The 21,884-nt window shown below is 46.7% G+C and overlaps 1 protein-coding gene across 1 annotated transcript; it reads left to right on the top strand.

Moving 5' to 3' along the window:
- The first annotated feature begins 887 nt into the window (after positions 1 to 887).
- SCAMP5 (secretory carrier membrane protein 5) lies at positions 888 to 16,406 on the top strand. The gene is made up of 7 exons (XM_066635957.1): positions 888 to 928; positions 7,279 to 7,343; positions 9,908 to 10,036; positions 11,454 to 11,610; positions 13,654 to 13,755; positions 14,908 to 15,025; positions 16,101 to 16,406. The coding sequence occupies exons 2-7, from the start codon at positions 7,337 to 7,339 to the stop codon at positions 16,293 to 16,295; spliced, it is 708 nt and encodes a 235-aa protein (XP_066492054.1). The 5' UTR covers positions 888 to 928; positions 7,279 to 7,336; the 3' UTR covers positions 16,296 to 16,406.
- Positions 16,407 to 21,884: the final 5,478 nt, after the last annotated feature.

Genomic DNA, 21,884 nt, shown 5'->3' with positions numbered 1-21,884 from the left:
GATGTACAATGATATACAAAGTGTTATTATTAAGTGCTATTACTAAGGGCGCAATCCTAACCCCTTATGCCAGTGCTTTCCAGCACTGACATAAGGGCAGTGCAGCTCCGAGGTAAGGGAACAAACTTCCCTTACTTTGAGGAGGCCTCTGCGAGTGACACCCAACTGCAGGATGCAGCACATGGCACCAATATGCCAGTGCTGGAAAGTACTGACATAAGGGGTTAGGATTGCGCCCTAAGTGTTATTGCTGCCTTCAGAATCTCTGACCCTTATGCCCACTGGTAATAAATCAGTTTCTTGCTGTTCAAGCAACTAGAATTGACAAATCTTTCCATTCTGGGTGGGAAAAGGTGCATTTGGAGGTGCAACCTCCAAGTTGAATAAACTATTTTTTTGAAATTTTACCAAAGAAAGAAAGAAAGAAAGAAAAGGAAATCAACCCACCACCCAGTGGTGTAGCCAGAGGGGGTACAAAAGCAAGGAGCCTCACCGCAGCATGCAAGCTACCCCTTCCCTCCCTTTGGAGCCATTCCCTGTGGGGGGAGTAAATTGGAGGCAGTTGGCTCCACAGGGACGGAGGGGGCAGCTTGCACGCTGCGGTGAGGCTCCTTGCAAAACTTTAGTGCTTTGCACCCCCTCTAGCTACGCCACTGCCGCCACCATTCCCCCTCTCGGAGGCACAGCCGTCCCCAGCCTCCCCCCTGGGAGGCGCGTCGTGCGCCTGCCTGATTCAGCACCCTGGACAGCGTCCCCGCTCCAGCTCCGCCTTCTCCACACAGCCGGAGAGCCGCCCGCCGCTGGGGGCGCCAGAGCCGACGGAGCCTTGCGAGAAGCTGCGGCTGCTGCAGCTGGAGAGGCGCCGGTGGGCGCTGCGGGGCCGGAGCCAGGGGTTGGCGAGGACCGGGGCTGCGAGGGGGAGCTGGTGGTGAGTGCAGGCGGACGGGCTTGGCTGCTGGTGGCGTAACTGGGGGGGCCCTTGCAGAGAGGCCTCCCAGTCTGTTGGGGGGGGGGTTGCACCCAGGAGTTGCTCTCCCCTTTCAAGCCGTAGGAGGGGGGTGGGGGTCTGTTTATCTCTTGCATAGGCCTGCAAGGGCGACTCAGAGCTGCCTTGTATGAGCAAAGGAGCCTTACTCCACCCCCCCTCCCTTGCAGCTCCACCCTGGCAGAAATGGCATGGACTCAATTCCATGCAATCCAAATGCTTGGAGTCAAAATCAATCGGATTTGCAGATTGGCTTCCCTTTCTGCTAGGGGGGGCATGGAAAGATGGGGAGGCAATTTGTAGGCTGTCTCCCAGCACTGCCCCACAAGCAAAGGGCAAGGGGCAAAGGGCAACCCTCTTGGGTGTGTGTGTGTGTGTGTGTGTGTTCTCCCTGCAACCCCCTCCCCCCTAGCCTGATCCTCTTTGTTTTGATACTCTCAAAGAGGTCACACAGAGACCAATACTTACATGTTATGGCCTTCCCATAGCCGCCCTGGCTGTGGGTCAGTAGGCAAAGGGGTTTATTTGTTTACTTGTTACTAGTCAGGCCTGCCTTTGTAAACTGCCTTGAATAAAGTCAGGGGAGCAATCCAATGACAAGAAAAGTGGTATATAAATACTGGTATTATTATTACTACTTGCACATAAGCGCACACAGAGATATGGCGTTCCCCATCCCTTGCTTGAGTTTGCGATGCTATCTGATTCTAGACATTGTCCGGTGCACTGAATTATGGGTCTGAAAGGGACTGCCCCCCCCACCCTGCCCATCACCATTGTCCTAAGGGAGTCCCTTTTCTAACCATTAATCTGACATTTTTTCAGTCTTGTAGGACAAACGTTCAGTGTATTTTGCAAGTAAGGTAAACTTTTACTTGAGTTGTGTTGTGGTTTCAGAAGGCCTTCTCAAGTAATGGGCTGCCGGCTTAGAAAGTGTGAAGCCTACCTCTCAGAATAGCAGTTCTTGCAGTGGCAAGAACTACAATAAAACCAAAAATGTCGATCAAATGTCTGCCTGAGTTTAAAAGGTGAATAAAATGATAGTAAGTAGCTTATTCTCATTGGAGAAACCAAAGTAGAAGTTCAGACAGATTGCTTTCTCATGTGTGAATGCACCATTTTCTCATGCTAGGAATTGAGCAAGCAGAGAATCTTTGCAACTTTGAGGTTTAAACCAAGGTTTGGGTTCTAAACTGGAGTTACTGCAAATCCTGGCTTGAATTGAGCTATTGTGCTTAATTAGCCTTACCCATTGACTGAGAGAAGAAGGACGCTTTAACCCAATAATCAGCAACCAAGTGGTTCTGGTCTTCATCTCACAGCCCCAGTTCTCCCTTATGAGAAGGTTCCCTAGAAGTGAGATTCAGGTAGTCTAGGTTGTTGGGCCTTTTTTCTGGATGATCATTAAGGAGGTCATTTTCCAGAAAGTCTAGACTTCAAATTCAAAACTCAGATTGATGATCACTGTGCAGTTACATATGTAAGAAGCACAAAAATCCATAACTTCTGTTAAAGCTGTGTCCTATTTGACAGAAGCAGAGATGTTTATTCAGACTTGAGTGATGGTAATAAGCAGAGAGTTCTTTGCAGCATCTCTTGGAGATAAAAAAACCCCATAAATCTCTCCTTAGTGGTAAGAACATAAGAACAGCCCTGCTGGATCAGGCCATAGGCCATTTAGTCCAGCTTCCTGTATCTCACAGTGGCCCACCAAATGCTCCAGGGAGCACACCAGATAACAAGAGACCTGCATCCTGGTGCGCTCCCTTGGTATCAGGGTCCATATTCCTTTGCTACTTGGCCTAAGAGGTACATCTTAAGTGGTGGTTCTCTTTTATTTAGCAGGGGAGAGTAGTTCCTATTCCTGTACCTATTCATCCCAGCATAGTATCCTTTTCCAGCAGTTGTTTACTGGTGACTGACTGTGATGGAAAATTATTTTACTATGTAACTTGCTTTGGGGACTCTTTTTTGTTGGAAAAAAGTATATTTTTTCCAGCAGTATATTAAAATTTTTTTTAATGATTATAGATCTACAAGGAGCAGGTAATATTTTGTATAAAAACATGGCATCTGTTACTTACAGAAGTAAGTGAATGATGAAACATCCACTCAGGTCAGTTGTTTGCCCCAAGGATGCATGAGGGCATCTCATGCTCTTTCATGAACATGATGCTCTTCAGTGCTCCATTAGGATGCTCCAATAAATATCATTTATTTGTTGTGAACAAAAAGTTTTCAATGCATAGTACTAGTTGTAGGAAGTTGGAAGCTGAGAGGCTGCAGTTGGCTGTCCCTTGGAATTCAAGAACAGGAAGCGTGTGATTTTTTGTGGATAGTTTCCCTGTACTTGGGACAATGCTGGAAAGGTTGTAGCTTTCATGAAGGAGAGAGAAGTGCAAGGGCAGCCAAAAGTGATCACATGATTGTAGCGTCTTAGCTACAAGTGAAGAGAGGCTAAGAATTGGGAGCATTTGGAGAAAAGTTGATGGGGTGTATAACAGTTTTATGAAACTACATGATGTGGAGAAAGTAGCTAGAGATAATTTTTCCTCCCTTACTAATATTAATTTTTCACATTTTTATACTGCCCTTCCTCCAAGGAGCTCCGCATGGTGTACATGGTTCCTTCCCTCCTTTTGTCCTCACAACAACTGTGTGTTCCGTAAGGCTGAGAGATAGTGACTGGCCCAAGGTCACCCAGGAAGCTTCATGGCTAAGTGGGGATTTGAACTTGGATCTTTCAGGTCTGAGTCCAACTCCCAAACCACTGTGCTATCTTGACGCTCATCTGATCTAATATTACTGAAATTCAGGGTCACCCAGTGAAATTGATTGGCAATAGATTCAAGACAGACAGAAGGCAGTGCCTTTTCAGGTAACCCAGGGGGTCCCAGGGCAAATCAATTACAGAGTCAACGCAGGGTAAGTCAATTACAGAAAATTATACAGTTTGTACATAACTCTAAGAATATTCACTGTAGGAGAAACATACAGTATTTGCAAAATATTTGCAGCTGTAGGGCTGCTTGGTGTCTGTCTCTCCACTGAGGTCTCAGTGAGAGTAACCCAGCTCAACCGTTGCTTCATTGAGCAAGAGGAAGAAGGTGTGGGGGTGGATGGAGAAGAGGATAGAGGCACTTATAATCCCATTGGTCTCAGTGGGCGAGTCGAAGGTGGATGTGGCCTGCAGGCCATATTTGGGAACCTTGATGTAACCCATAATTTATTTCTAGAACTTGCCACCACAAGATGTGGCGCCATCCATTGGCTCAGGTGACTTGAAAGGAGAATTAGTCAAGTTCATGGAAGAAAGTGTTAATTGATGGCCAAGATGTTGACGAGGTCAGGGGTGTCACACTCATTTCATGTGGGCCGAATTAGCATTCATGATGCCTACTGAGGGCCAGAAGTTACATCATTAAGCAGGAAGTGACATCATTATGCAGATGATGGCCAGAAATAAGCACTTTGTAGTACTAGCATACTTGTGTGTTTGCTCTTTTCCACCCCCCTTTAAAACAAGGGGGATAGGGAGTGCATAGCCTGCGTGTAACCAAAATAAAAAAGCAATGTTCAGGAGATGTGAATGAGAAACACGAGTTCCTTTACAGAAGCTGTGCTTTATGATATGAAGGCCATAACCAAACAATCAGCAAATGAAAAATAAGTTGATTGCTTTTGAGGAATTCACAGCTGCTGTCCAATCGGGGCCCAAAATGCCACACTCCATACAAGTATTCAAGGTACAACATGAATGCCCTTAGGAATTTAATTTTCCTGTTGCAAAATCTAGACAAATGAGTGTGGGCTTAATGGTGCTACTCGCACATTAGGAGTGTCATCTTGAGAAAAGACACCTCCCTCCCCCAACAAATAAGCAACAAACTTATTACCCACAAAATGAAAAATGGAGATGTCAGCTACTAAATATAGATTGGTATCACCTCTTCTAGACTTGTTCAGTAATTGAAATCTTACTGTTCACAAATTCTGGAGATAAGATGCGACATGACAATGTATGAAATCCCTCTTAATCCAAAAATGGTACTTTGGGAATTAAAAACAAAACAAAACTGTAAGATGATCTTTAATTGATTACTGCTTCATGCTGAAAATCTTCAAAAGCTTGCTTTCAGTGGAGGGATTTAAATGACTTTTAGTTGTTAACTCACCCACTCTTATGCTGTATGATTAAAAAAAAATCACAAGAAGGCATACTATAAAAGATCATTCCACATTTCTTCAAAACTAGCTAATGCTTTGGATGTAACCTATAACTTAGCATGGAGAGGCGGGAGGGGGTGGTGGGCAAGAAGGGGCAGGGGGAGGGTGTGTCAGTGTTGGGAAGGGGGCAGTATCAGCTGTAGTGTCACTGCCAATATCCTCCTTCCAGCCCCCTCCTGTCTTCCTGGATCCACTCAGAGTTGTGCCTGCAAATTTGCTGATACAGGTCTAAGTAGGCCCATTTAGGCAGCAGAGGCCTATCCCCAGGCAAGGGAATAAAAGTTCCCTTACCCAGAGGTGACATCCAGGACTGCCCCCTGCAGGATTGGGCTGTTAATGCCGAACAATGTTGAACCACATAGTTTGTGTTACTATAATGTTATTTGTGATGTTATTTATCAGTATTAAATTAATATAATTTGATCTTAAAATGGGAAATGGGATTACTTCTGAGTAGAGTGGCAAAGGATTGGGTCATCCTAGTAAGCCTCACAGCTACTGCGCATGACCCTTCTTTCTCTTGCAGCTTTTGTCATTGCTCCCTCGCACCCCCTCTCGCCTTGTTTACAGATGGGATGGGGCAGCCGGGAAGTGTTGAAAGAGAACTCCGACACACACGGGGACACACACACATACCGGCAGCAGCCCCATTTTCCCCCCACAGTGGTCATTTTAAAGAGTCTTTTTCAGTTCCAGGCGACTCGGAAAGTTCTCTTGTTAGGACTCGTTTTCAAGTCAAGTCATGGGAAAGGCCTCGACTTGTCAAGCTGTGCTGGATTTGCTCACCCTTGTTGGTGGCCAGAGATGAACCGAGCTGTCATTGTGGGTCACCCCCAGGTGTCAAAGCAGACCATCCAACCTCAGGCTATAAGGGCAAATCCCTTGCCGTTCCACTTCCTTTTTTTTTTTTTTGTCCCAGCAGCTTATTATTTCTTCCCCTATTCAGTATAATAAAGCAATGTACCTCCATCACATTAAGTAGGAGGACACTGAGGGCTTGAGAGGTGGGGCATGGGAAGATTGATCTCAAAGATTTCAAACTGGAAGACTTCAGATCATTGCCAGATTAATCAGAGGCAATCTTGAGAGAGTGCACCCATTACTGTTCAAATGCATTTGCTTTGCTGGTTGGCCTTGAGCAAAGCATGTCCACCTGACCTGCCTCACTGTTTTGGAGATGCTGAGATATGGTCATCTGCAAGCCCTTGGAAGGTACGCAGTCCAATACCTAATCAAAACGATGACTAGGGATCCCATCTCCCCACAGAACATGGAGTCTGCTGCCTTCCTCCATGGCTGTCACTGACTGATGTTTGGTTTCTCTGACTCATCTTCGAGAAAACACAAGCTGAAACCTGGGGCTGCAGTTGCAGGATTGCAGGCCTGGGATAAGCTAAGCTGGCTCTTCTCTGAGCAGCTATTCTAGGGCTTTTCTCAGGATGGCCGATCCCCTCCTGTGGATTAGAGCACCAGAGGGTCAGGGCAGGTCAGAAGTAGGTGACTCAGGAAGAGCCAGAGGCTAAGTAGGTCTGTCTTACACTGTAGGATTTTTTTAAAAATTTTTTTTACTTCTTAGACTGAAACCAATGTGTTGTACAAGACATACTCAAGGCCTTCGAAGGCCTAGTTACATTTGCTTCTGATGGCTTCGCCTGGAGGGTTTCTAGTTTGGATCATCTGTATTTTTGTTTGCCTACATATAGGAAAGGAAGCCAGACATTGGTACAAATAACTCTTCCAGTTCTGTGGTTGGAATGCAATAGGAAGGCTAATGAATTGAAAGAATCATCTTTCTATTGGAAAGAATCAGAACTGATGAAAGAATCTGACTTTTATTGTGAACCTAAATATTGACTCTTGGGTTGGGGCCACTTTTATTTTGGAAAAAATGCCAAGCCAACACAAAAGTTGCCTGGTGTTTTGAAAAGGCCTGTAGCTGCATGAAGCTATAGTCAGTCATTGGACTTGAAGCATAAGTGCTAGCATATTAGTGGATGTGTTTGTTTCCGATATTTTCTAATCCATTTCTTTAACCCACTGCTGTTTTTTTTTGCTTTTCCTTTCAGCTTTGGTGGTGGTTAAGAGATATTTTGTCTAGCTGTGGAATAGAGACCAGGAGAAACCATGGGAGGTAAGATTGCAGGTGGATGTTCCTTGTGGATTGAAGCTTTTCTTGGGCAAAGGGACTGGTGCTTTGGGGAGGGCCTGGCATGAGGGTATCTTTCCTGAGCGAACAGCCTCTGAATCCACATCTGTCTCTCATCCTAACTGGGCCTTGTGCTGGAACTCTTGTTCTGATGGCATAAGGTCCTTTATGGCTGTCACAAAAGGTGACAAGCCATTTGGTGTGGCCTGGTTGCCATTGCAAGTGTTGTGCGGCTGGATCTGTGCACCAGTGGACCAGCTATGCCCACTGGTGCTGTTAAGTTGGTGCAGGGAGTTGGGAGGAAGATGGGGAGGGGCACAGAACAGTTCAGGGAGGCCCAACTCTGGGTCAACATTTTGATCTGGTGAACATTCCTGCTGGTGAATCTGAAGTGGCAGCCTCCAGCATCTCCAGGGCTGCTTTTGGCCAGTACGAAATGCAACAGTCTTGTCTTTACTTCCATCTGTTCATGCTTGCTGTGCTTCTCGTCAACATACATCCTTTTCAGTGCTGCCAGAGTGCCAACGAAGGAACAAGAAGATAATCTAGGAAACTGGAAATCGGATGTGCAGAAGGAGGAAGGAAAGGGTGTTACTTGGAGATCTGAGCCATGCAGTTCCTTTGTAACCAAGAATATGTAGAATGAGGACTTTTTGTACACCCATCTAGCCTTTGCTAAAGGCCACTGCATACATTGTGGGTTTCATAGGAAATGGAGGGGCAGAACAACAAAATCTGGTTAGGAAGTGGCTTTTTGCTAAGTTAGATCATTAGTCCTGTATTATCAATGCTGGCTCTCCAGGGATAGAGGACTACCCCAGCCCTGTCTGGAGATACCAGGGATTGAACCTGGTAACCTTTGCACGTGTGCCAGATGCACTGAGCTCTCCAGGAGCTACAACTGGATGTTCCAATGTCTTGTTTTTTATCTTAATCCCCTTGTGGTGGGATTTGAGATCAACTAGGGGTAGCAGCACTGCCGGGGTGGGGGTGGGGGTTTAATGTTTTATTTATTTTTTCACATTTTTATATTGCCCTTCCTCCAAGGTGCTCAGGTTGATATACATAGTTCCTTCCCTCCTTTTGTCTTCACAACAACCCTGTGAGGTAGGTGAGGCTGAGAGATAGTGACTGGTCCCTGGTCAGTGGCTGAGTGGGGATTTGAACCTGCACATTCCAGGTCAAAGATCAACTCCCAAATGACTACACCATCCTGGCTCTCTCCCTTGTATCAGGTTTTTTTTCCTGATTGTGAAATCTTTCCCATTGTCACTCTCATAGATGATATGAGCTCCATTTGGAGATGGGGGGGGGGGATGGCTAGACATCCTTATTATGCCTTTTCCCTTCAGATGGGCCATGAAAGCTTGATGATTACAGTTGAAAAAAAATGATGTGGGGTAGGGGGTGTGTGAAGACTAAGCTCTCCCTCCCTTCCCCAGCACTTCAGCTCAGCACAGATTTTGATCCCATCCATTTCACCCCATGCTGCTTCACGGTTAGGAAACTAAAATCAAATCAAGCGTTTGCAAGATCCAATTGCAGCTCTTCCCCCATCACGTCAGCCTTGGCCCTGAGTGCAACCCGCCTGTGTGGGCAACGCAGAGAGGAGAATTCTGCACAATTCCTCATACAAGGCCCCTTTTGTGTAGGGAATTAATAAGGCAGGATGCCTCCCTCGGGGTTGCATTGACCTCTCTACAGCCTGTTGGATATTTCCCAGTGACGGTGGCATGCCAGGGAGAGGGAGAAGGAGTTCGGATTGGCTGTCCAAGTGGAGTTTGCATGGTTGGCAGGGGGGGGGGGGAAAGCAAAAACTCCCTCTTTGACTAGGTTGATGCTTGGCTGTGTTCTGAATGAATGGATACAGTGACCAGATTCTTGCCAGTGTGTGGCTTGCGTTTCATCATCATTCCTCGTTCAATGGGCAGGATCAATAGCACAACCTGATTTAAACTCTCATAGTTGGAAATAAACTGACTCTACCATTGGGCAGAGGGGGAAGCCACTGCCTCACTGGGCAGCTTGTGAGTGCTGTGAAAGACCAATAAATAGTCAGTCAATTTGTTATTGTATTTTTATTGCTGGGTGCAATACAGTTTGAATGCAAGGGCTTTGTTGGATCAGATCTTGCCCTTTTCCCCCCCACAGTGGGCAACTAGATGCCCTCAGCAAGGGTATGTTCAGGTTTTTAAAATTTTTTTTTTATTTTTGACTTTTTTATACTGCCCTTCTTCCGAGGAGCTTAGGGGGGTATACATGGTTCCAACCCCTCCTTTTGTCCTCACAACAACCCTGTGACGTAGGTGAGTCTGAGAGATAGTGACTGGCCCAAGGTCACCCAGGAAGCTTCATGGCTGAGCAGGGATTTGAACCTGGATCTTCCAGGTCTGATTTTCAACCACTACACCATCCTAGCTCTCAAGGTTTCAGGGGAGAAAATTAGTTTATTCTGATTTGCTTACTAAAATGCCTTGGCCTTCCTCCCTACACCACTTTTCTATTGCAAAACGGTATGTAAATAATAAAACCCTTTCTGTTTCTTACAGAAAAAATGAACAATTTCCCTCCTCTGCCCAGATTCATCCCTTTGAAGCCATGTTTTTACCAGGATTTCGACGAGGAGATCCCTCCCCAGCACCGAACCATGGCCAAGCGTCTTTACTACCTCTGGATGTGTGAGTTGTGGGGCTGGAAGATGAAAGGGGCAAGCAAGTGGGGAGCCTGGGCTGTGGGGGGGGGGGGAGAGGAGCATCACTTCTCTGCTGTCCCAGCAAAATGTGGTTTTTGTCTGTAATTCATGTTAATTGAAGGATCAGAGCAGCAGAATGGTTTGGTTCTCTGTGCTAATGTTTAAAAAAAAAGATTTATATATTTCTGTAGAGCCAAGTTCAGATTTGGAAAGTTTCTTTTGCCAGCCTGAAACGTCTCTAGAGCAGGGGTGTCAAACATAAGGCTCAGGGGCTGGATGTTGCCCCCAGAAGCAATTTATCCAGGCCCCGTTATAATTGGACTCTCCTAGCATGATAATTGGGCTCTCTCATATCTTGAAATTATGAAAAAGATTTGCACATTTTCTCTTCTGTTGTTTGCAGCTAATGAGTTTCTGTGTGAGAACAATGTGCTTATTTCTGGCGATCATCTGCTTAATGATGTCACTTCCGGCCCTCGGCAGGTGCCACAAATGCTATTCAGCCCACTATGTGAAACAAGTTTTACACCCCTGCTCTAGAGGCCCCAGGCAATCCCAGTTTCACTGTGCCCCATTTCTCTCTGGGTTTGATCTAGGGCAGTCTGTGGATTTCATTGGCTATTAGTGGAACCTAAAAAGCTTCCTTGTATTGGGTCTGATCTCACTGAGTCCATTTAGCCCCATCTTGTTTCCCATGACTGGCAGAGCAGAAGTCTAGCATCTGCTAGATGCTCTAATCCTCTGGCATCTGCTCTAATTGGTGATGTCACAGATTGAACCTGGATGCATACAAAGCACGCTCTACAGCCATGAACTATGGCTCTTCCCATTTTAAAATAGGACAAGATCCCTCTCTCCTTGTTGGTGAGGCTGATTTGCTCATGATGCTGCTTTATTTTGAGCAACTTGGAGTCTCTTCATAGGCTAGTTTCCACTTGTTTAGGGGTGTGTGGCTTGCAGTGGGCCCCACACTGTTCAACAGATGTTGCTTGAGTTGCAACACCCACCCAGTGTGTTCAGCAAATACAGCCACCTGATCTGTGCCGTTTTGGTCTTGCTTCCTTTGTGTCCCTTTGTCTTGTCTGAAATCACCCACCAGTCAGTGACATTGGATGATCCCTAGTTATCTGCTGCCCTGGCTGGTAGGGTAGCTGTGGTTGGCCATTGCTGGTTTGTCCTGCTTTTTCGCTCTCTTCTTTTGTGCTTGGAAACGTGACCGGCAAGAGCCCAAAACGACTTGGGGGAAACCAGCAGGGAAGAGGATCACGTTCTGCTCTGCATCAAAAAACTCCTGTGCTTGAAGAGTCTACTCAGTTCCAGCTTGCCCTTCTCTTGCTGTGTGATCTGTTACTTTTGCTCTTCTCTCTCTCCCTTCCTCTCTCTTTCTATAAATGTGTTTGCAGTGAACAGCATCACCTTGGCAGTGAATCTGATTGGCTGCCTTGCATGGATGATTGGAGGCGGTGGAGCTATAAACTTTGGACTGGCAATTCTCTGGCTCATTCTCTTTACGCCCTGCTCCTATGTCTGCTGGTTTAGACCCATTTACAAAGCCTTCAAGTAAGTGATAAGGCATAATTTCTCGCTCTCTTTCACAGTGGGGCTGTTTCACCTTGTTCTTTGGTTTCATGTTTTGGCTGGCTGCCTCTGCATTTTACATCTTCATCCTATCCACCCAATTCCTCATTTTTCCTATGCCCGCATATGCAACTGTGAAAGCGTTGACTGTCCCCATCTCCACCCTTGCATTCCCACTTCTTGAGCTATTGGCCTGGAAGTCTGCCTTTCCCCTGGGGATCCTGAGTCCTGCTTTAAATCATTTGCCCACCTACTGCAAAAAAAAAAAAAAAATCTGCCCTGTTATCCTTCCATCTCCCAAGCAACTCTAATAATCCCCAAGCTGTTGGTGATATTAACCTGGTCAGCATCAAGTTGCCGGAGGCTCTGGGGCAAAGACCTTTGTTAGCCCCCCTCCCACAGGAGCCCCAATGCCCTCTGAGCTTGTCAGTCATGTGAGAAAGGAAAAATTCCTGTCTTCCCCACCAGAACCCTTGTGATGACACAGGAGCTTCTAGAACAGCGGTTCTCAAACTATTTAGCATCAGGACCCACTTTTTAGAATGACAGACTGTAGGGACCCACAGGAAGTGATGTCATTAAAGTGATGTCATGGCCGGCAGTGACATCATCAATTTAGGCTTCAAAGGCTTCAAACCTAACCCATGATCAGCCAAAGGACCCATTACACAGCCTGCTCAAGCTGTTATTTTGCATAGCTTGGAATTCAAACATTCCAGCTTAGAAATCAAAGCAGACTTGGACCCTTCTCCAACCACCCAGCCCTTTCCAGTGTCCCGTCTTCCCACCTCTTCAGAGCAAAGCACCATGCCTCTCTCCCACCAGGAGCCCAGCCTGCCCAGCAGCTCTATACCCTGCTTTTCAGCTCTATATTTTCAGTGGTGGCTGAGCTAGGTGCTACAGACCCTAGTGTGACCCACCTGAAATTGGCTTGTGACTCACATAGTGAGTTCCAACCCACAGTTTGAGAAACACTGTTCTAGAAGATGCTCCCATTTCTGCATGGGGTGCCAGGTACAGTGGCTGGCAAATCCTTTCGTGAATTCCTGCCACTGGTATTGGGCGATTCAGGGGTCAGCCCAGCTGGGTGGACCCTCCAATGGATGCGAATCTTCATGCTGTCCAATGCCTGACATAGATCCTGGGCATTAGGCGTGCAAAAATGGTATGTGCTTGTAAAAAATAAAATAAAATCAGCTTCTTGGCTGTGTTTGGGGGAGGGTGCCAAATATATCTATATGTGATGTTGTCTCACTCTAGTGTTAGGTATCGTGAGTCATTCATTCCAAATATAGCTTCTTAGGAAGGGGATTGAATGATCCCTAGAATTCCGCTTGCTCCTCCTCGTGTGACCTGGTTACAGGTCACAAATTTGCAGTGCTCTCCTACTTCTAAGTGAAAAGGGACACTCCAGAGTGAATCTGGTATGTACAAGAAGTGGTACTGCATGGCTGTCTTGGTCCTGCAGATGCTGTTACTGTATCTGGAACTTAATTCTTACTGAGGCCATCTGCCTGTATCTGGGTTTTCCAACTTCAGACTACCGATGAAGGCTTACATGAGTGAGGGCTCATTTGTGTGGACCATGAAAATCCATGCACGTAGAAAACTAGCATAGTGAGGTTTGGGTGGAAAGCTTCTCCCCAGCACCTGCTTTTCGATGTGAGAGGAGAAGCGCTTGCTCTTGTGAGCCTCCAATTCCTATGTTCAACCCAAAAGCACAATTCACTTGCATCATCCTGGCTCTCACCTTGAGCGTATTTCCTTCTTTCAGCCTGCATTTTCATGTGCTCTTATTGGCCTGTCTTTTCCTGGGGGCTGCTCCCATCCTAAGCCTGTTGCCTGTTTCCATATCTACTTTATGATGGGTTTCCTTTGACGCCAGAAGAACTGCTCTAGAAGTGCAAGTGGGAGACTTGCCCTCTGTTTGGCACAATGAGGTCCTTTGCCTCTCTGGTTAATGGAACAGTTGTCGGTAGCAGTGATGCCAAGAAGGCAATGGTGATGGGTCTCTTTCTCTTGTAGGACAGACAGCTCCTTTAGCTTCATGGCATTCTTCTTCACCTTCATGGCTCAGCTGGTGATCAGTATTATTCAGGCTGTCGGGATCCCTGGTTGGGGAGTGTGGTAAGCATGAAATGTAAAGCACTAATTTTGTCCCCAATTCACAAAATCTTAAGGCACAATCCCAGAGTGCCCTTTTGGCTGGCGCAAGTCCCTTGCTCCAGCTGAAGAGTATTGCGAAAGTGCCGTAAAGCACTTCCACGTCACTCTCGGGGGAGATAGCACTCTTGTGCCATTCCCCATGCCGACGCAAACCCCGGGGCCCGGTAAGTTCATGCTGGCTGAGCTCTGCTGGTACAGAGGCAGTGGGGAGGGTGGGGAGGAGGTGTTTTGGGGTGGGAGGAGGGCAGGCAGTGGGCGTTTCTGGGGGCGAGCAGGAGGTGGGGGCAGGATCTGGCATTTATGCTGAATCCTAACCCCATTCCCAGGCAGCCTGGGGCAGCTCTGGGCTGCTCGGATTTGAACCAACAATTTAGGTGGCGCAGATCCGAATAGCCCCATTGGGGCTGCTGCAGCTCTTCCCGGGGAAAGGGGAAAAGTTTTCCCTTGCCTCGGGTCGAGCCTCAGACAGTCCCAAACTTGCACTGGATACAGCGCAGGCCTGCCAGTCTGCCTGTTGCCGCACAAGTTAGTGTTGCGCTGCCTGTTGATTAATAATCATTGAAAAATTACACAAGGAATTAAATTAAACCTGCATAAATCAGCACATGAATAAAACAGTATTCGAAGTAAGGCAATTGCTCTTTGTTTTTAGATGATCTACAGATTATTCTGTTTGTTATGGCAATGAAAAATATATTTATCTTCCACTTTTCAACAGAAGTTCACCAAGTAAAACTTTGCAAAATGGATTCCAAGATGGTTCCCTGTCCCAAAAGGGCTCTTACAGGAGAGTGCTTGAGATGGCATTCTCCTTTGTGTTCACTAATGGTGGTCAGCAACTGTTACGCTGCACATGCCTGATCTTGTCTGATCTTGGAAGCTAAGCAGGGTCAGGCCTGGTTAGTACTTGGATGGGAGACTACCTGGGAATACCGGGTGCTGTAGGCTTATACCATGATCTCGGAAGCTAAGCAGGGTCAGGCCTGGTTAGTACTTGGATGGGAGACCGCCTGGGAATACTGGGTGCTGTAGGCTTATACCATAGTCTTTCGAGACTGAAGGTTACCAACCAGCACCATGGATCCTCAGTGTGTATTTCTGGTTGCGTTTCAGTGGCTGGATTGCAGCAATTGCTTTCTTTGGAACCAACGTGGGCTCGGCCGTCGTGATGCTCATTCCCACCATTCTGTTCACAGCCATGTCGGTTTTCTCCTTCATTGCCCTCAGTATGGTAAGAGTGTGTTAAGAATGGGGCAGGCTTGGGAGTGAGCTCTGTATGGAAATGCGGCCTGCATCCCCCGCTTGGGAACTGCTCAGGATTTCTGGTCATGCTGCCCCTTTAAGGCCTTTGTTTGCCGATCCTTCCCATGGAAGAACAGCAGAACCTAAGCCAGGAGCCCCTGCAGGGCAGGATGCTTGTAAAAACTTACAAAATCTTTGGGAAGGACAAGCCTTTTGTAATGGGAAGGACAAGCCTAGCTGAGGAGCTTGCAAAGCCCACCAAGATCTCCTAGCACCTGAGGTGGCACATCAAATGCTCCTCCCCTAACCTATTGCCCCCATTTCTCCTGTCCTCCTCCCACTCTCTGGCTTCAAAGAGGAAGCGGGGATGGAGTGGAAGTGTCATGGATGAAGAGTGGAGGTTAGAGCCTTAAGAGATACTCTGGCCCAGCGATTTTCAGCATCTGTGCCACAACACATTGGTGTGTTGCAAATGGTCCACAGGTGTGCCACGGAAGTTTGGAGCCCTGAAGTTGAAAATTGCTGAAAAACTCTTCTGGGTTCTGCAGCTCTGTTTTGAGGGCAACTCTCTGGAGTGATGAATTGTCTGTTTAAGGAGCCAGTGAAGGAAGAGGGACAGATGATTTGTTACTACAAGCAGTTGCCCTAGAAACAGAGCCTCAAAATCCGGAAGAGTGTCCCAGAAGACAGAAGTGACATCACAAGAGGAGAGGACCATAGAGAGGTCAGCTTGCTGCGAGATGAAAAACTTTGAAAATTGCTGCTCTGGCCCATCACTCTCTCCTCCTCCACACTTCTTTCACTCCGTCCCCTCTTGCTTTTCAAAGTCAGGGAGTAGGCGAAGGTAGACATGCAGGCATCCCCTTCCATGCTGCAAATCTGCTGCCTGAGGCAACTGCCTCAGTAGGCCTCATGAATGGACCAGCCCTGGATCTTACTTAACTTCCTGGAAAGGTGGGGGGGGGAGGCACATGAGACCCCATGTCGGTTTCTGCTTCGAAAGCCAGCCCAAATGCATGGCGTATGATATACTCCCATACATCTTCCTTCTTGCATTGATACAGGTGCATAAATTTTACCGGGGGAGTGGCGGGAGTTTCAGCAAAGCTCAAGAAGAGTGGACCACGGGCGCTTGGAAGAACCCCCACGTCCAGCAGGCGGCTCAGAACGTGGCCGTCGGGGCTGCCCAGGGAGCCATGATGCAACACGAAACACAGTACTCGGCCACCCCGAGTTACAACTACCCCAATGATATGTGAGATGTGATGATACCGCCCTGATGATAACTTTTCCGATGTGATGTGGACCCAGCAAGTTTGTGACTTGAGAGGGGTGAGAAAAACTGGAGTGGGAGTGTGTGTTTTGTGTGTGTGTGTGTGTGTGTGTGTGTTGGGTGAATTCCTCTGTAAAGGAGGGTGTGGGTGGGGAGGGAATGGATGTATAATAACTTTGATGGAGGAGGCTTGTCAGATACTTTATTCTTCCTCCTCTCCTTGACTTTGTACCAGGATAATCTTCCTTGTTCTTGGAGATGCATATATATATTTTGTTCCCCCTCTCCATTTGAAGAAGCTGTGCGTGAATTCGCGGGACAGTTGTGCCGTGCTTGTAGTTACAGTACATGTGTGCTAATTTTTCCTCTGTGAAACAGTGTACAGTAGTGGTTTTAAAATTTGCTGTGGTGATAGATGGTGTTTATAGCTACATCAGCCAGGGAGGGGGAAGAAGGTGCTGCCCCAAAAGCTGCCCCCCCCTTTACCAGATTGAAGCAGACACCCTGGAGGCCTAATTGATAGGAAGGCAATGACGGTTGCCTCCTGCAGAAATTTTCCCTGGTTTCATCCATCCCTATGTGTTGGTTATTTCTGCTGGTTATAAGTTGCTGGCCAATCCATGCTTAAATCTTGCTCTTTGGAAGCCACAGGGCTTTCCCTCACCTTCATCCCACACTGTTCTTCTCTCATTGGAAGCTACAGCTTCTCTTAGCACATAGTATTCATCATGAAAGTTTATTCTTCTGATGCAGTGAAGGCAGTATTAATGTGTGTCTTTGAAAGCAAAGATATCTGGACAGGGCTGGGTGGCCCTACAAGGTCTGCAACCTGACAATGTGAAATTCATCGCATTCCAAACCCTGTTTTTTTCCCTCCACCATAAAACCCCAGTGATCTGAAGTTCCTCATTGACGTTTACAGTGTGCAAAGTGACTCTTTGAATAGCACATCTCAACAATTCCATGCTGTGAACAGGGGAAATAATAACTCAAAATCATTATGGCTGTCCAGGCTGGTCCACTCATGACACCAACTGGGGTAATTGCCTCAGGGGGCAGATCGGCAGGGGGCACCCACATATATCTGCTGCATGTTCCAATCACACCCCATTCTTCCGCTCCCTGGATTCAAAAAGGGGAGTGGAACAGAAGAGGAAGGATGGAGAGAAGAGGGGTGTCTCGGATGCTCTAACCCACCACTCTCTTCTCCTCCATACTTCCTTTTCTTCTCTATCCCTCTCTTCCTTTTCAAATCTAGCAAGTGGGAGAAGGAGGTGCAATGGGTGAATGGAGGCCAGCACCCTCTGGCCAGCAAATGCCTCAGCCAGCCTCATGGATGGGCCAGTCCTAGCTGAGTGAAGAACACTTAAGCATCCACCTTTAGAATTTAATGTAGCTCTCTGGCAAGAGTAAATGAGCTCTCCTGAATTTTTGTATAGATTCACAATAGGACTACTTTATTGTCTCGGCACCTTGTGTGCTTGACCTCTCTCTGGCTACCTGGAGTTCACCTGTTACGTCAGGTCTGAGACACAAGCTGGCTAACCCTGCAGGGATTGGACCCCACACTACAGACGAGTGCTTTCCAAACTCATTTTGAGTGCAATGCTCTGGTCTTATCATCTAGCAGCTTGTCACCTCCTGTCTCTTCTTTCACGAGAGCACTTTCCTGCTGTTGTCTGGTTCTGGGAAATGGAAGGCTTTTATCCATTTCAGATGTAGAAACCAGCAGAGAGAGATTTTTTAGCTGTGCTACTTTCGGCACCTCTAGATATCCTAACCATCTGGCAGTACAAGTCACCCAAATGACTACACCCACAGGTGTGGAATTGTGTCAGTGTCACCAGAAACCAACAAGGGCTCTTGGCTCTTGGGAGTGGAAGCCTGGTTGATAGACAGAGCAGATAACATTGGTTGGAGCAGTTCAGGCTTTTGATTGGTTCACCCGGCTGACCAATTTCATCGGCTGGAGTTCCATTCCATCAGACCTTATAAAGCTACGGTGCTCAGTTTTGTTTTACTTACAGAAAACAGGGTATTTGGAAGGGGCCACACGGTCATATGAAGGATCCTTACAGCAACACAAAGAGAGAACTAAGTAGACGCTGAGACAAGAACCAGGCACAGCACAGTTTGAAGATAATTTATGCCTCCCAGTCCCAAGAAGGAGAGTCCTTTGGGTAAAAGAACGAGTATCAAATGCAGGGCTGGCCCATCCATGAGGCTGACTAGGGCAGTTGCCTCAGGTAGTGGCTTGGCAGGGTATTTGCTACCCACCTTTGTTCACTCAACTTTCTCATTCTACTTTTCGCTTCCTGGATGTGAAATAGAAGAGTGTGTGGAGATGAAAATGGTGGGCTAGAGTGTCAGAGAAGCCAGAGAGAGAGGCAGAGATGGCCTAATTCAGGTGAGAATTTGCAATCTGGAAAGCTGCTCCATGGTACACAATTCCATGCATGCAGAAAACTAGCAGGTCAGGGAGACAGCTAGGCTACAGTTCTTCTGCCTCGTTGTTAGTTTTCTGTGTACGTGGAATGTGTTTGCATGGAAGAGCATTCTGTTGCATGAGCTCCCATCTGAAGTAGTACAGTCCACACCCAAGTTAACCACTTCCAAGCTATCAATGGCAACTTGACTCTATGTGCAGGGTAGCGTTCAGCTGTCCTTGTCTGTTGTGTTATATTAAGCCGAAAGGGCAGTTCTATGTCTTTAAATGAGGCATGTTTAGTGTGGACGAGTCCTGTGCCAGAACTGCATCTCAGGGATTGCAGGCTGAGCCAAGTGCTCTGGCTCAGTGACATACTCCCTTTCTGGGGGATCCTCCTGCAGTGGGTATCATGTGGTTTGCAGGAACTGAAGGTGCTCAATGAATGTCTCAGGATTGGAGAGACATTGCTGGATTTGAGTCCTCAAGGGCTGCCTATGGTGGTTGTGAAGTTCCATCTCTTCATGTAACCAACTGGAGTGGGCCAGATGTGATGTTCACACCCTGAGTGGTGGGGTGCACAGTCTCTGCCCTCCGGCACCAATCCCTCACAGTTACCAGCACCTGTTTCTACTCATGTGCCCTAATTTCAGCTGCCCTCACTTTTTCCTTCTAAGTAAGCCATCAGGTCCTGGGTTACTTAGTGGCTATGAGAACAGGCTGGTCTGTGGCACATCTAAGTCTGTGGCATGTTGGTTTTGGGCAAACTGTGATGCACCAGGGTTCGGTTTTGGGGACAGTGTGCATTTGATTGTTCAATCCACAGCAGAACACAGCACATTGTGGCACATGCATGTGACTGGTTTGCCACAAGCTGAACTTCTGCCACAGGCAGGACTTTCCCATGCCACTGTTTGCAGAAATCGTTGCCCACCTAGGAGCCCTCAGCCTGGAGGGGAAGATGTGGCAGTGGCAGTTGGCTTTGGGATATAGTTCATGGCCCACCACTTGGACCCATCTCTTCTATATTTTTATGTTGCTTTCATTTATTGGAGATCAGTGACTGGTTAAGTGAATGAAGCCAACTAAATTCGCAGCACAATCTGATCGATATGTAATCAAAAGTCCTACTATATTCAGTGGGGCTTACTTAAGGGTAAGTTGTATATGATTGCAACCTGAGGGCCCAGTCCTGTTCAGTGTTCCAGCACTGATGCAACCATGCAAACAGAGTGTGTGCTGCATTATGTGGGGGTGTGCAGTCACAAAGGGGGGCAGTTCCCTTACCTTGAGGCTGAATTGCAGCTGCATCAGTGCTGGAAAGTTGGATAGGATTGTGTCCTCAGACTCTGATGATGATGAATTGTGGGTTGACGTCATTTGTCATATAATTTCCTTTCTAAGAAGGGAATGCCAATAGCTTCTGGAGATCTGCACTGCATTATTGTGGGTTCTCCTTATTTTAGCATGCCAGAGATCTACCCTCAGCTAAACTCCTGTCTGGTGGAGAAGAGAGGGACTCTAACGTTTCACATTTCTGATCACAAACTTCCAGAACCGTTGTGGTGCCATTAGTAATCATGTCAATGTATCTTATTCACAACAGAGTTTAAAAGGGCAAAAAAGGTTATATAGAACAATGGAATAAAAGGGGGGATTTTTAATTACTGGGACCACTTGTGATTATTCAATCATTCCATGTATGTCCCTAATGAAACAGTGTCGATCTGGAGATGAATAAAAAAATTATATCAAAGGTTGTACTTTGTACTAATCTTGTGTTGAGTAGTATTTCTCTTGTAGCACACAAATGTTATGTACCCTGAGAGTTGCAGAGGGCCGTCCTGGGAGAGAGGATGGGTGAGAGAAGAGAAAGATTGGGAAAAGGTGACCAAAGAGGTGCAAAAAGTGACCAAAGAGTGTCTTGATTAATTGTGATGGTTGGAAAGTGGTCAGATATTGGCTGTATGATTAAAATGCTACAATGCTCAACCAAGATCTGGATACAGTGTAGCCACTTCATGGCAACTATGTTGCCTCAGGTTGCATCTTGCCACCTAAAGGTTGCTGTGTGATGACATTACAGTGGCCAGGTGAGGAGGCTGAAAAGGCCCCCCTGCTGACTTGCAACTCATGGATTGGCTATGAATTAGAACAGATCAAGACTGTCAAACTCCTTTCATACAGAGGACTGAAGTCTGCATTCATGGTGCCTGCTGAGGGTTGGAAGTGACATCATTAAGCAGATGATGGCCAGAAATAAGCAATTTGTTCTTACATAGAAACTTGTTTGCTGCAAATGACAGAGGATATGCGAATCTTGCTCATATTTTCAAAACACGAGGGACCCCAAATTTCAAGCTTGAAAAGCCCAATTATAATGGGGGCCCAGATAAATTTCTTCCAGGGGCCTTATGTTTGACACCCCTGAGTTACACAAGAGATGAATGAAATGGAGGTGCTCAGCAATGAACAAACAATCTTGGCAGAAGCAAAGTGGCAAGGGCATGATTTAATTTGGGCAGTCTTTTCCGCACCCCACCCCCCAGTATATTCAGAGGACTGGGTGTGCACAGAGATGCTGAATTCCCTAGTTTGTCCTTTCAGTGCTTTATGTATTTGCACTGCGACATACCAAACTACTCAGAATTTTGTCACTAGGTCCCTGTTGGTGGCGTGTGCATAGGGGTGATGGAGTGGAGGGCCTTAGATGATGGGATCCTTTGCTACACAAATATTCTCATTTGCCTAGAAAACTAAAATGTTGCAGAAAAGGAGTCTAGTTCTTTTCAGGGAGAAAGGCAGAATAGAAATAAATAAATAAATAAATAAGTAGTCATCCCCCTGAAGGACTTCTGATCTAGGTGTGGGAATTCTGACTTTTTGTATACAGGTCTCGTCCATTCCATCTAATAAACCTCTCTACCTGCGCCTTCTGCATTGCTTTACCAGCTCAGACCGCTAGGCGGTGATAGCAGTTGCAACTCCTCCTGCAACTCCACACGTGCCCTTAGTGTCCACCAATACTGATGGAACTATAATTCCCATCATGCACCTGGAGGCCAAGAGCGACATAGAGATAGAAATAATAGAGGAAAATCTCTACAGTCACACACCATTACATGTATTGGTGGACTAAAATTGAAGCAG

This window comes from Tiliqua scincoides, chromosome 8 (genome assembly GCF_035046505.1).
Source record: "Tiliqua scincoides isolate rTilSci1 chromosome 8, rTilSci1.hap2, whole genome shotgun sequence".
NCBI lineage: Eukaryota > Metazoa > Chordata > Lepidosauria > Squamata > Scincidae > Tiliqua > Tiliqua scincoides.
The sequence above is the reverse complement of the archived record's forward strand: the minus strand, read 5'-3'. Positions and strand labels throughout refer to the sequence as shown.

Excerpts from the sequence above, each read along its gene's own strand:
- SCAMP5 (XM_066635957.1), top strand. Across the intron at positions 11,611-13,653 it reads CCCATTTACAAAGCCTTCAA|GACAGACAGCTCCTTTAGCT; the intron begins GTAAGTGATAAG and ends TTTCTCTTGTAG. Across the intron at positions 13,756-14,907 it reads ATCCCTGGTTGGGGAGTGTG|TGGCTGGATTGCAGCAATTG; the intron begins GTAAGCATGAAA and ends GTTGCGTTTCAG.